The sequence below is a fragment of the Eutrigla gurnardus genome (genome assembly GCF_963514095.1).
Source record: "Eutrigla gurnardus genome assembly, chromosome: 16".
In the NCBI taxonomy this organism is placed as follows: domain Eukaryota; kingdom Metazoa; phylum Chordata; class Actinopteri; order Perciformes; family Triglidae; genus Eutrigla; species Eutrigla gurnardus.
This window is the reverse complement of record NC_139927.1, coordinates 20,101,650-20,115,885: the sequence shown is the minus strand read 5'-3', so window position 1 is coordinate 20,115,885 and position 14,236 is coordinate 20,101,650. Positions and strand designations below refer to the sequence as shown.

Below are 14,236 nucleotides of genomic sequence, written 5' to 3'. Positions count from 1 at the left end.
CTTGGCGCAGGCGATCTACCAAACTGCCAAACTGACGGTGCGCAAGGCTGCGCGGGTCGAAACTTGCACTGCGCCGGCTGCGCCACCCTGCGCCGCCCTGCGCTGGTCTACGAAACTAGGGCCCCAAATGTCTAGAACACTGATAATGATTGTTGCTGTGATAGAATTGGTTAGAATAAAATACCCTCCTTTTCCCCGTTGGTAGCGCATCACCCAAATCGCCCCAATACACACACCGCCCCTGGTCCACTGTTCAAATATTATATTATTATATAATACTATGTTTTTGTCGAATATAGACTCCTATAGGCAGCTGCCTTCCAGCAGGCAAGAATTCCATCTAGATCTTCTTTTTTTGTACTTTTTATATATTTTGCATATTAAACTGTATATTGATTATTTAACATATTTCGAATATTGCACATATTTTATTTGTTATTATTCTTGAGACAAAGTGAACATATACTTTTTCATTTATTTTACATATTATCTTTTCACACACACACACACACACACACACATTACATTTCACATGTTTTAGATGTTTACTGTGTTGCATGGGTCCAACAAATTTAACCAATGTTGACCACTGCATGTCCCAAAGTGTTGTTGTGACGTTTTGTTGCTTAAACCTAATGTTCCCTTTCTTCATGTAACGTCATCCCAACTGACAGAAAACAACATGCACAAATTATATTATACTAAATACATTAGGTGGAAAGATGTGTCAAGTGACAAAAAAAAGAAGAAAATCATGAATCAGTCAATTTTAATTCTGTGACTATTTCACAAACTGCCAGTGTTGATCATCAATAAAGTAAACACTTTTTCAATGAATCCAGACCACAATCTTTCTAACCATTACCATGTACTGTGAGTGCCTAAACATACCATAAAACATTTAATAATGCTTTAGTTTCTATAAGAGGATATGGTCCTGCAAGATCATATGTTTTGGCAGAAATCACATTTTGTCAGCAAACATTTTATTAATACATCCATAATCAAAATTGCTCAATTTGCTTAATTAAAAAAAACTTAAACTGGGTGGCAGCCTCTCAGAGGGAGACTCTCCCTCCTACAGCAAACACAGAGACACTGATGAGTCCAGAGACAACATCAAAGACTCCACACCAAAACTAAACCCAAAACCTGGATAAAGAGGTTCAGTAAATGTGGTGTTGAAGGTGTGGAGGTGGATCGGAGTGTCAGAGGAGACTCTGTAGAAGGACAGAATGCCAGCAGGAAAGTCCACGTACACAGCAACTCTACCAGAGGAGGAGGACGAGGCATGGAGGACTGTGTCTCTGTTATTGTGCCGGACAGAGTAACCACCATCAGAGCAGTTTAGACTCCACGACTGATTATTCTTTCCAAAGCTGCAGTCAGCACTGTTTCCTTTCCTTGCGATTCCTCTGTAACTCACCGCTATATCAACATCTCCTCCCCACTCCACCTCCCAATAACAGCGCTCAGTCAGACCATCACTACACAGCAGCTGAGACAATCGGTCAAATCTGTCCACATGATCGGGATATTGCTGTTTTTTCTCTCCCAGCAGTGTCACCTTACTGTTGTTTTGAGACATTTTGAGCTTTTTGTGCACTGTGTTTGTGTCCAGTGTGAGTTCACAGGCATCTGATAGAGACAAGACAACAAGGCTGCGGTTTAGAATCTAACCTTTTACTGATCGCTACATAGGTTTCAAAAGCTTGTGTAATAAGATTAATTCAAATTATAAAAGAAAATTATTGTAAATTGTTTTGTGTTTATTGTTTGTATACAAACTGAATCCACACTTACACTTCCTCAGACCAGATTTGACCCACTGCTGTCCACCGTGATCCATCCTGCAGGAAGAAACACAGTCAGATTTCTGGAAATATGGAAACAAGAACGTTAAATAACCTTCCCTCTAAGTGATTTTCTATCTTAACTGTCTTAACTGCTGTTTAAGGTGAAAAGTGTTTCTCAGCTTGCATCCTCTTTTAATGTTTCCCTGATTTCTTAGACTTGTGTCCGCTCAGTGCAGTATCACATAATGTAATGTAAAAAATAACCTTTAATTATCGCTTTTCAAAGAGCTGTGATCCAATAACTAAAGACATACAGGTAAAATGGTTATGGTTGATTTAAGTTGCAATTCATATTTGCAACTAGTGAAGGAATTGACCATATTTGGACTGTGAAGGAGCGACGGGTGGATCAGCAACCTTACTGGATCTGGATCCATCTGGCTTCTGGTGTAAAGCTGTTAACGAAATAAGCTTGCTAGTTAAAGGTCAACTTTAAAGCTCAGGGCCCTAGTTTCGTAGACCAGGCGCAGTCAGCACTCGCTGCACCTGCGCCACGCCAACGGGGTGTGTCCACCTGGACTTTGAAGTTTTGTGCACCGCGCAGGCTCGCACAGGCACACCTCCCGTCTCACCCACCCGCGCAAGTGGGAAAGAGGGAGGAGAAGAAGGCGTGAGTGGGAGACGAGGAGGAGACGAGGCGTGGACTGGGATTAACACAGCCGATTCAGATCTTCACCAATCAAATGAGCTCCTCTCCTCTCCTTTAATGCGTTAGGGGAGGTTCAGTGCAAGTTCCGTCACTTGACAACCCGATGACAGAAGCAGCGCCGCCGCTCCCACCACGCGCATCACGCGCTGTGCGTGCATATCATAATGATAACAATGCCGATATTATAAAAAACAGGAGAGAGAGAGGGAGATGTTTTGGTCCGAGAGGCTGAGTTTCCGTTATGCGTGCCATCCGCCTTTGATCTGACGTCAGATGTGACGGGACAATCTATATAGATATAAATTCACGTGTTGATTCAATTAGTTGCATTAAATAGTGTTTGTTGTGATTATTTATTGCATTTAAATGTGCCTGGAACTGTGGAAACCTGCCTGTGAGGTTCTCGGTGACGTGTGCGCCCTGCGCGCCGTCAGCCAAACTTCCACTCCGCCAGCTGTGATTCGCCTTGAATTAATGGACTTTATTTGCGCCTTGCGCCGAGAGTAGACCAGGTTGGAGCTGGCGGGCTTTCGGCGAAGTCTCGGCGAGGCTTTTTGCCACGAAACTTCCGCTACGCCAAGCTGAATCTGTGACGCCTCCCCCTGCTGCGCCGCCACACCCATCATTGCGCAGGCGATCCACCAAACTGCCAAACTGACCGTGCGCAAGGCAGCGCGGGTCGAAACTTGCATTACGCCGGCTCCGCCACTCTGCACAGCCCTGCGCTGCGCCACGAAACTAGGGCCCTCAGTGTTTAAGTGAGTGGCTAACTGGATTGGTAGCATGGGAGCCATGGTATCATATGGTCTATAGTGGACCATACTTTACTAAATGAACATCATGCTGTATTGAAGAAGACTTGAAACTAGAGATTGAGACCATAAACTTATATTTACAATGTTTACTGAGATAGAATCATTTTCTCATTGAGTTCTATGAAATCAGACTTATTTTGGCAAGCAGAGGAGTTGCCCCCTGATGGCCATTAGAGAGAATGCAAGTGTAAGGCACTTGAGAATTGGCTTCACTTTTCAGATCAGGAGGTTGTTGCCTGGGTCATACTTAAGAGTGTCCAGTCCAGCCGACAGCAGCTTCACTCCTGAGTCTCCGGGATGGTTGTAGCTCAGGTCCAGCTTTCTTAGATGGGAGGGAATGGAGCTCAGAGCTGAGGTCAGAGAAGCACAGCCTTTCTCTGTGATGAGACACCCTGACAGACTGAAATTAAGAAAATATTTGTACAGCAACATTTAAGGTTAACAGGAATACTCACTGACAGGATGAAAAGCAATACGATGTTAATCACTTGAACAAACTGCTGATTACCTGACAGTTTCCAGTTTACATGTTGGACTCTTCAGTCCAGCAGAGAGCAGTTTCACTCCTGAATCCTCTAGGTCGTTGTTACTCAAATCCAGATCTCTCAGACTAGAGGACTGGGAACGGAGGACTGAGGACAGAGCTTCACAGCTTCTCTTTAAGAGTTTACATACACCCAGCCTTTAAAGAGATGTAAATATTTGAAACAATTAATTTTAATGTTTAAAATGATGGTTCGGAGTGAAATGCACCCTAGGTCCTTTCCACCATGACATCCAGCCAAACATCCCCTCAGAAGCATTTTTAGTGATGGTCAACATTGGTCAAGATAGGGCTATCAGCCTAATGGCTTAGTACTGGGGCTAATGGTACAGTGTGTATATCTCGTAAATTACCCCACTAATAATGCATGGAATGTTACCAAACTTCTGCAGTAGTACACATAAGGTCTGTACTCACAAAATGAGGCATTTGAAAGTTTGTAAGTACACCAGGAGTTTATTTAAAAGAACACTTGCCTGATAGCTTCTATCCTCGGCTGCTAACGCTAGCGCTGCACCGACGCCACTTCCGTGTTTACCCAGCTGTTGTCGTCACGTGAGTTTCACGCGAGAGTATACAAAAGTTTAGCTGAATTTTTATAAATGCTTGTATTATCAGGTCAACAAGTGTTGACAAGTGTTGACCTGATAATACAAGCATTTATAAAAATGTGTTGACCTGATAATACAAGTATTTATACAAGCACTCCGGACCATCGCTTTAATGTGATATGTGAGGGATTCGGGCATATCCCTGACCACAGTAGAGCGGGAGTGAAAAACTGTGCAAATTAAAGTTATACTGTACATAAGGCTTAAGGTTTGTTCACATGCAGATTTTGCTATCTACTATCGTAGAGCTCTGGGTGGCCACAGACACAGGATGGAAGATTAGTTTCAGGATGACAGTAATGACAGGAGGAGAATCACAATACTGGAAAAAGTGTGAAATTTGTGTCCATGAACACAAATCAGTAGATGTGTGTGTGTGTGTTTTTTTGTGTAAGACTGTGTTGTTCACACAGATGGCACAGCATTTGAGATTCATTTGGGGTTCAACATCTTGCCCAAGGACACTTCAACATGTAGACTTGAGAAGCTGAATCAAATTGAGAATTACTCTTGGAAATTGACCCTGACATACTAGTGTTATACTGTCAGTGTCCGATTTTATAGATATCTTAAGCCTTACCTGAGAGTCTCCAGTGTGCAGTTTGGACTCTCCAGTCCAACAGAGAGCAGCTTCACTCCTGAATCCTGCAGGTCGTTGTTACTCAGATCAAGTACTTTCAAAGGAGAGATCTGGTAGCTGAGGACTGAGGACAGATGTCCACAGCTTTTCTCTGAGAGGTTACAGCCACTCAACCTAAAGAGGAAGTTAAAAAATACTTGTTATTTCACCAGTCAATCTAAGGGTTGACATTTAAACACTTACATCTTCACTTATTATCCAATAATCTTCAACATAGGCTTAAAACTCTTTAAATGGCACTTAAACATAATGGAATCACTTAACATTTGGTTAAGAATCAAATATTTTTACTGCGTCACATAAAAGACACACCTTTGTTAGTGAACATCCTTTTTAGTGAAAAACAATCACATAATCCAATATAAGGAGATAAAAAATCAGAAGGTCTCCCTGCATAAATTAAGGATAAATAATATATATACCCTTTATTTTTTAATTCAGTGTCTATTTTTTCTCCTCTACCATGATATTGAGCTAGTCAACGTTATTGTGAACCACAATCCAATCCAATATGGTGTCATCCCGACTTTGGACTGTAGAAGGAACCGTAGCATCTCAGGAGAACATGCAAATACCACAGCAAAAGCCAAAGCCAGGTGGCAGGTTCAAACCCAGAACCACTGTACCACTGAGAAATACTGCTGCACATTTACATCAGTTTTAAGAATCTGAGACCTTGTCATTGTTGAGCAAATAACGTGATACTGACCTGAGAGTCTCTAGTGTACAGTTTGGACTCTTCAGTCCGGCAGACAGCACCTTCACTCCTGAATCCTGCAGGTAATTGTTACTCAGGTCCAGATGTGTCAGCATAGAGGACTTGGAGCTGAGGACTGAGGACAGAGCTTTACAGCTTCTCTCTGAGAGGTTACAGCCACTCAACCTAAAGAGGAAGTTTAAAAGGATCTGTAGTTTCACAAGTCAAATTCATTAAGACATTTACATCCACACCTACATTCAATGAACAGTTTCCAAATAACCGAAGATGCATGTCTTTGCATGTCTTTCGACTCGACATTGGAAAATTTGATGTCACCATTATCCTGCCAAAATAATTGCTATTCATGATATCATCCTGATAATCATCAAAATAGATTTAAAACATTTAAAATGGCACTTCAACATACAAGAATTACTTTAGATTTTGTTAAGACACAAATATTTTTACTGCATCACATCTTTTTTAGTGAAAAACATTCAAATAATTGTCAATAAGGTGATCATAAATCAGAAGGTCTCCCTACATAAATAAATGGAAATACATTTTAAAAAACAACCAGTATTTTAAAACGTTTCAGACTCTATTTGTCACTTTTCTATCATGATAGTGAGCCCTTTTTCAAGTCACTAGTGACGATATTTTCAATGATTCCAATAATGGAAATCAGCACGATCATCACATTTTGAGTGTTTGTTATTGTGATCCACAATAAAATAAAAACATGCAAATACCTCAACAAAAGGCCATGTCATTGTTTAGCAAATAACCTGATACTGACCTGAGAGTCTCCAGTGTACAGTGTGAACTCTCCAGTCCAGCAGAGAGCAGCTTCACTCCTGAATCCTGCAGGTTGTTGTTACTTAGTTCCAGTTCTCTCAGACTAGAGGACTCGGAGCTGAGGACTGAGGACAGAGCTTCACAGCTTCTTAATGACAGGTTGCAGCCACTCAACCTAAAGAGAAATCAGTGATGAACAAATATCCTCCAGTAATAGAAAATATTTATACTATTATATTGTTACAGTATTTCTCTCCACCTACAGAGCTTTGTTGGAGTCTTTGACCACTGGCACCATCCTCAGAAGAGCCTCCTCAGAAGCAGAGTATTCCTTCAGGTCAAACACGTCCAGATTTTTTTCTGATGACAGTAAGATGAGGACCAGAGCTGACCACTGAGCAGGAGATAGTTTATCTGGGGAGAGACGACCTGATCCCAGGTACTGCTGGATCTCCTCCACTACAGAACGAGCATTCAGTTCATTCAGACAGTGGATCAGATTGATGCTTCTCTCTGGAGACAGATTCTCACCAATCTTCTTCTTGATGTACTCAACTGTTTCTTCATTGGTCTCTGAGCTCTTTCCTGTCTGCGTCAGCAGATCTCTTAGGAGATTCTGGTTGGTCTTCAGTGACAGACCCAGGAGGAAGCGGAGGAACAAGTCCAGGTGTCCATTTGGACTCTGTAAGGCCTTGTTCACAGCACTCTGGTAGATATGTTTAGGTTTAGGTTTGTCTCTGAAGACTTTAAACAGCTGGTGGGGTTTTTGTCCTTCTGCCATCAAATTTACACCAGAGTTGATGAAGGTCAGATGGACATGAAGAGCAGCCAGAAACTCCTGAACACTCAGATGGACGAAGCAGAACACCTTGTTCTGGTACAGTCCTTTCTCCGCTCTAAAGACCTGTGTGAACACTCCTGAGTACACTGAGGCTGCTTTGACATCGATGCCACACTCTTTCAGGTCGGGTTCATAGAAGATCAGGTTTCCTTTCTGCAGCTGCTCAAAAGCCAGTTTTCCCAGAGACTCAATCATCTTCCTGCTCTCTGGACTCCGATCTGTCTCAGCTCCTTCATCATACTTGACGGTCTTCAGTTTGGACTGAACCACCAGGAAGTGGATGTACATCTCGGTCAGGGTATTGGGCAGCTCCCCTCCCTCCCTGGTCTTCAACACGTCCTCCAGAACTGTAGCAGTGATCCAGCAGAAGATTGGGATGTGGCACATGATGTGGAGGCTTCGTGATGTCTTGATGTGGGCGATGATCCTGTTGGCCTGCTCCGTATCTCTGAACCTCTTCCTGAAGTACTCCTCCTTCTGTGGGTCAGTGAACCCTCTGACCTCTGTCACCATGTCAACACACTCAGGAGGGATCTGACTGGCTGCTGCAGGTCTTGAGGTTATCCAGAGGCGAGCAGAGGGGAGCAGTTTCCCCCTGATGAGGTTTGTCAACAGCACATCCACCGAGGTGGACTCTGTAACATCGGTCAGGATCTCGTTGTTGTGGAAGTTCAGAGGAAGTCGACACTCGTCCAGACCGTCAAAGATGAACACAACCTGGAACTTTTCAAATCTGCAGATTCCTGATTCTTTGGTTTCAGTGAAGAATTCATGAACGAGTTCCACCAAGCTGTACTTTTTCTTTTTCAGCACATTCAGCTCTCTGAATGTGAATGGAAACATGAACTGGATGTCCTGGTTTGCTTTGTCTTCAGCCCAGTCCAGAGTGAACTTCTGTGTTAACAGTGTTTTCCCGATGCCAGCCACTCCCTTTGTCATCACTGTTCTGATTAGTTTATCTCTTCCAGGTGAGCCACTAAAGAAGTCTATTAGTTGGATTGTTGTTTCTGGTCTGTCTGGTTTCCTGGATGCCCTTTCAATCTGTCTGACCTCATGTTCATCATTTACAGTTCCTTCCTTTGCAGTTGCTCCCTCTGTGATATAGATCTCTGTGTAGACCTGATTCAGGAGTTTTAAATCTCCTTCTTTTTTTATTTCTTCGCACACATATTGACACTTATTTTTTAATTTGGATTTGAGTTTTTTCTGGCACTCAGCAAGAATATCTGAATGAATAAAACAAAGGAAAAAATGACAATAGAGTTTCTGTATTTATTGCGTGTATTCAGCTCATTTGATAACTAGGTCCTGAACTAGTTCAACTGCTGTAAAATGACTGAATATCCCTCAATAACAAAAGGTGTATCACTTAATAATAAAGGGAAATAATATTGCCTGAACAGTATCTTACAGTAACATCAGTGTCTGCAAATTTTAACCAGTAGAGGAAACAAAAACAGGATTTTCTGCATTTGTTTCATTGCTTTTTGTTCTCAGAGACATATTCCAAATAAATTTGGTACCTCATTCTATAAAGCAATACAAGATATGCATCTATCTTTACAGACAAGAAGGAGACTATAATGAGAGAGAGAGAGAGAGAGAGAGAGAGAGAGAGAGCTATAACTCATAATTGATGTTTAACATATTTGTCAAGTTTGCAATTTGTTACATCCTTTAGTTTTACTTATACCATGACGTACCTTCAGGTTCTGGGAAGTCTTTTGACAAATCCTCCAAGAGATTATTCTTATTCATCTTCCCTAAAATGATTTGTGTGACTTTAAGAGAGTCACTACTGTAGGTCAGGAACATCTGATCCACTATGTCCACCCGGTCTGCATTCTCCAATCGACTCTTTGGGATTGCTTGGAATTCTTTCAGGACCCCTGACTGCTGCAGGTACCACTTGAATTTTTTTAACTCATCTGCTTCTAAATCCTCCAAAGTTCCCAAAATAATCTCTTTAGGTGTCGCCATCTTTCCTCCCTGCCAAGATCCAAAGATACCCATTAAAAAATATATATTTAAACAACAATTACACAATTTTCTAAACATACATAATTGATTGTGAAACCTTGATCACTTAGTCATGGTTGCTATGCTTGTCAAGCTTTGGATTTTAGGTATTTAGCAGGTTCTGTTTCTTAGTTTTTATATTTTCAGATCTTTGCCAAGAATGAATTTCTTTTGACACATTCATACCATACAGAAACACATTAAAGAATACAATAGCGAATAAAAAAAACAGGAAATTGTATTCCCTCCTGTTTTATAATGCTGATCATATTGATAATAGTTCACATCACTTGCAAAACTCACTCCAAACAACACAACTCTTCACACATGTCATAAAACAGGCTCAGTTAAGCAAAACACTTTAACAATCATTATGATACGATATATTTTACAGTAAAATCTGTTGTATCTATGTATATATCTGTGTAAATATACTATAATTGCAATACAGAAATAAATTGCTGTAATGTTATCATTTACTGTGAGGATGCAACTTTCACCTGTTTGTTTGGTGAACAATTCACATTACAGATGCAACTGTAGATCTTTGCAGATTGTGATACACCCTCAACCCTGCCTCTCTCAATGACAGACCAGGATCCACAACATGATCTAGAAGTGTGGCCCTTATTTCATTGGAAGTTTCAGCTCTTTGTCTTCTTCTAGGTCTTCCTCCACGCAGCACTCTCCCTGCCACTCCATTTCCTAAAAAAAGTACTTCTTCTCTTTCCCTATATCTGCATGTATTCACTAACTTATCTAAAACAAGACACCTGCTGAGGCTTTCAGCTGAAGTTGCTACCATCAGTGTTTAAAAGTCACCAGGCTGAAATCATCCTGTTTTGAATGTGAGGTTTACAGTTGTGACAGCGGTGTGTTTAGCAGTTGACCAAAGTGCTGTAAATCCACAGTGATGTGCAGGTTGTGGTTAAAGTCAGTAGAGAAGTGTTCCAACAATGAAAAAGGAGCTAGAGTTTGGTCCACATGAACTGCTGCTGTGCAGACTGTGGTTAGAGTTTTGCACATGTGATTCCAGTTGTGCCCACTCGTCGTTTAGCAATTGAAAAAAACTGTGGTAACGACCTGTCAATCACCAGGTAGCCCCGCCCTAAAGCATCCCCTACTTTATGGTCTGACTCTAAATTGACCATTATTTACTAATTGACATCATGCTGGATTGAAGTCTTGAAACTAGTGATTGAGACCATAAACTCATGTTTACAATGTTTACTGAGACAAATGAACAGACAATTTTGACTTATTTTACCTTATTTTGGTACATGCTTAACTAATGTCATGTACATAAGTTACATAACGAGCATACTTATTTATGTAACAAGCGCAAACCAGGATCTTTTCCTTAAGCTAACTAATTAGTTTTGTCGACTCTACCTTACCAAGCTAACCCAAAATCTAAGATAACCTACGTTGGAAGTGTTTTCTCAATAGAAACTATTATTGTAACAGGTAGAAACCTCCAAAATGAAAGCTAGAGAATAATGAATCACGGTGTATTTGTATGTATGTTTGTACAGGAAGAATATTTCAATTAATATTCACCTTCATATAATTGTAACCACTTATTTTAGTATTTTAGTTACCTGACCCTATCTTTCACCTTCACTAAAATATATTTTTACATAACCACATTTCCCTGACAATAAAAATAGTGTAGTTTAAAAGAATGGATGTACATTAAATGTACAACACTGTTGTCATTGATGAAAACCAGGGGTTTCTAGAATCCTCCAGTATTGACTTGTCTGATTATAATTGCATTTTAGTGCCTCTCAACATTTTTTCTTCATGTTGTTTGGGACTTAATACGTTTCTATTCATGCTTGTATTTTATATTTCCTCACTTGCTTGTCTCTTTTTATTTTCTTGTAACTTGTGTATTTGACTGGTAATAGTGTGCTCCTCGTTTGACACAAATTCCACAATATCTTGGACGATGTGGAGGCCTCATTAAATACACTGGAGCTTATCAAATGTGTTTAAATGGACATGGTGGACTTTGTATTGACCGTAGTTTAGTTTAGTTTATTAGTTTATAATTTCGTGGACAGTCCCCTTTAATTAACTGCACAGTAAAAGGAGCAGGTCAAGGCCACTGAACACTCAACTTTTATAACCAGAGGAACTCAGACACAACAGTTCTTATGATTCTTGTATTTCTTCTGTACTTTCATAACTTTGGCAAGAAAATATATCCTCAATGATGCATGTACTTGTACTTATAGTTGTTGTGTATTATACTGTTATATTTTATATTATTTACATTCACATTTAGGTCATTTAGCAGACGCTTTTGTCCAAAGCGACTTACAATAAGTACATTTGTCAAAAGAAGGAAACAAAGAAACCACAAGGTATCATTGCCGATAAAGTAAGAGCTAAAAATAGAACAAGTGTTAGGTCCTCATCTGAGTAAAGTAGTACTTCAAGAGCAACAGTGCTACGATCAGAGTGCTATAGGTAAGGTTTTTTTTGTTGGGGGGGGGGGGGGGGGGGGGGCGGGGTGTTAGTGGGTCATGCTATGTAGAGTCGAGTATTATCTTCTCAATGATATCTTGTGAGCAATGTGTTTTAGTTACAGTCAGCGATAAGGGTCTTATCACAGAGCTTTTGATGATTTTATAGAGAGAATTGAATCTTGAACCTGGAAGGTGCACATTAACAACATCATCCACAGTAACAATGTAATGCCGTACTGAATGACGTTATACATTTCAATTATTTTTGAATCAACAAAAAGCTACAAAATAATAATAATGAAACACCTTTTGAGGTGGAGAAGGTCCTGACCTGTTTTATTCTAGAAACAGATGTTTTGATGCTCAGTGGGCAGAGCATGTATTTTATTATTTATTTTTTTATTTATTTATTTTTTATTTAGCACGCATTACATGGTGCAAGGAGGGAACGAAGCCGAATAGGCTTGTACAAAGCTCCACCCCTTTCAACAATCACACGTAATAGTTTGAGGCTGTCAAATAACCAAAAGAGGATATAAGGTACAAAAAAACAGGAAAAATCAGGAGACAACATACAGAAGTCATTCAAAATGGATGAAAAAAAAAAAAAAAACGTGGCAAATGGGTCTACGATAAAAATTATAAATAATATGCTAAATGAAAAGAAAATGAAGCAGGCAGTGATACACTAGTGATTCATGCCAGGAGAAGATGTTTTTTGAGCTGTTTTTTAAAGACAGAGTGGGAAGCTATAGCTCTTAATGAGGTAGGTAAACCATTCCATAGTATGGGGCCTCTATAAATAACAGAGACTTCCACCAACCGAGTTGGCTAATTTCCTGTTTAACCCTATGCTAACTTGAATGGGAAACAAGTCATTTCATGGGGGATGCAAAGTTCAAAACTATTTGTCTACAGGAGTAGCACGATTCCACCCTGAACAACAAATACACAGGTCCAGTTTTGATGGGCCACCAGAATTTTTCCTGTTGGCTAGACAACTACTGCTAGCTAGGAAACTGTAGTCTGAGTTAAGTTGGTGTTATCTGTTCTAGATGTGCTAGGAGAGGGGTTATGTTAAGGATGGCTCCAGTGTGTCATGCTTTCACCAAAGAATCCTAAAATATAGGTCACATTCTCTTCACATGTTTTCAGCAATTATCTTCTAACATGTATAATGTTTTCAGAAACAAATCTCAGATTTTAACATTACCACAGGAATAAGATGAAAGTAAACCTGGCTGACGTTGGGGATGTGGCATTAGACCAACTCCTCTTGATGTAGCTGTACGTTAGTTAGCTAGCATATTGCTAACATTACATTTCATTTAGCTGACGCTTTTATCCAACGCAACTTTCACAAAGTGCATTCAACAGTGAGGGTACACACAGTAGCTAACTGACAATACAAAGTTGCCAAAAATAATGTCAACTTTAAATAGAAGCTATGGCTTGTTCCATCACTAATGTAGAGTTATCCTACCTGATGTGTAAATCCAGCGAAACCTTTTATCAGCCGGGAAGGAAACGAAGGAGGAGACCTGTTGTTAGCGCAAGTAACGTTACATCCTGGTACCGAACACACAGAGACCTGTTGTTAGTGTGAGTAACGTTACATCCTGGTACCCAACACACAGAGAGACCTGTTGTTATAGTAATGTTACATCCTGGTACCCAACACACAGAGAGACCTGTTGTTAGTTTGACTAACGTTACATCCTGGTACCCAACACAGAGAGACCTGTTGTTAGTTTGACTAACGTTACATCCTGGTACCCAACACAGAGAGACGCCTCTTACCGCACTTTTATGTTTCACAAATTTGACTGTCTTGACATTCATTATCTTTTAAATTGACAAACATAATGGGCCCTAGTTTTGTGGTGCAGCGCAGGGTGGCGCAGGGTGAGCACGGTCTGTTTGGCAGTTTGGTCGATCGCCTTCGCCAAGATGGGTGTGGCGGCGCAGCAGGGGGAGGCGTCACAGATTCAGCTTGGTGCAGCGGAAGTTTCGTGGCAAAAAGCCTCGCTGAGAGTGCGCCGAAAGCCCGCCAGCTCCAACCTGGTCTACTCTTGGCGCAAGGCTAATTACAGCTGGCGGAGTGGAAGTTTGGCTCACCGACGCGCAGTGCGCACACGTCACCAAGACCTCACAGGTAGGTTTCCACAGTTCCAGGCAAATTTACATGCAATAAATAATCACAACAAACACTACTTAATGCAACTAATTGAATCAACACGTGAATTTATATGTATATAGATTGTCCGGTCACATCTGACGTCAGAT

At 40.7% G+C, this 14,236-nt stretch overlaps 1 protein-coding gene across 1 annotated transcript; it reads right to left on the bottom strand.

Moving 5' to 3' along the window:
• Positions 1 to 513: 513 nt before the first annotated feature.
• Positions 514 to 8,516, bottom strand: LOC311026903 (NLR family CARD domain-containing protein 3-like). The gene is made up of 8 exons (XM_084030624.1): positions 6,877 to 8,516; positions 6,615 to 6,788; positions 5,825 to 5,998; positions 5,056 to 5,229; positions 3,829 to 4,002; positions 3,568 to 3,720; positions 1,804 to 1,850; positions 514 to 1,638 (listed from the first exon to the last, which is right to left on the bottom strand). The coding sequence occupies exons 1-8, from the start codon at positions 8,391 to 8,393 to the stop codon at positions 1,079 to 1,081; spliced, it is 2,973 nt and encodes a 990-aa protein (XP_083886750.1). The 5' UTR covers positions 8,394 to 8,516; the 3' UTR covers positions 514 to 1,078.
• Positions 8,517 to 14,236: the final 5,720 nt, after the last annotated feature.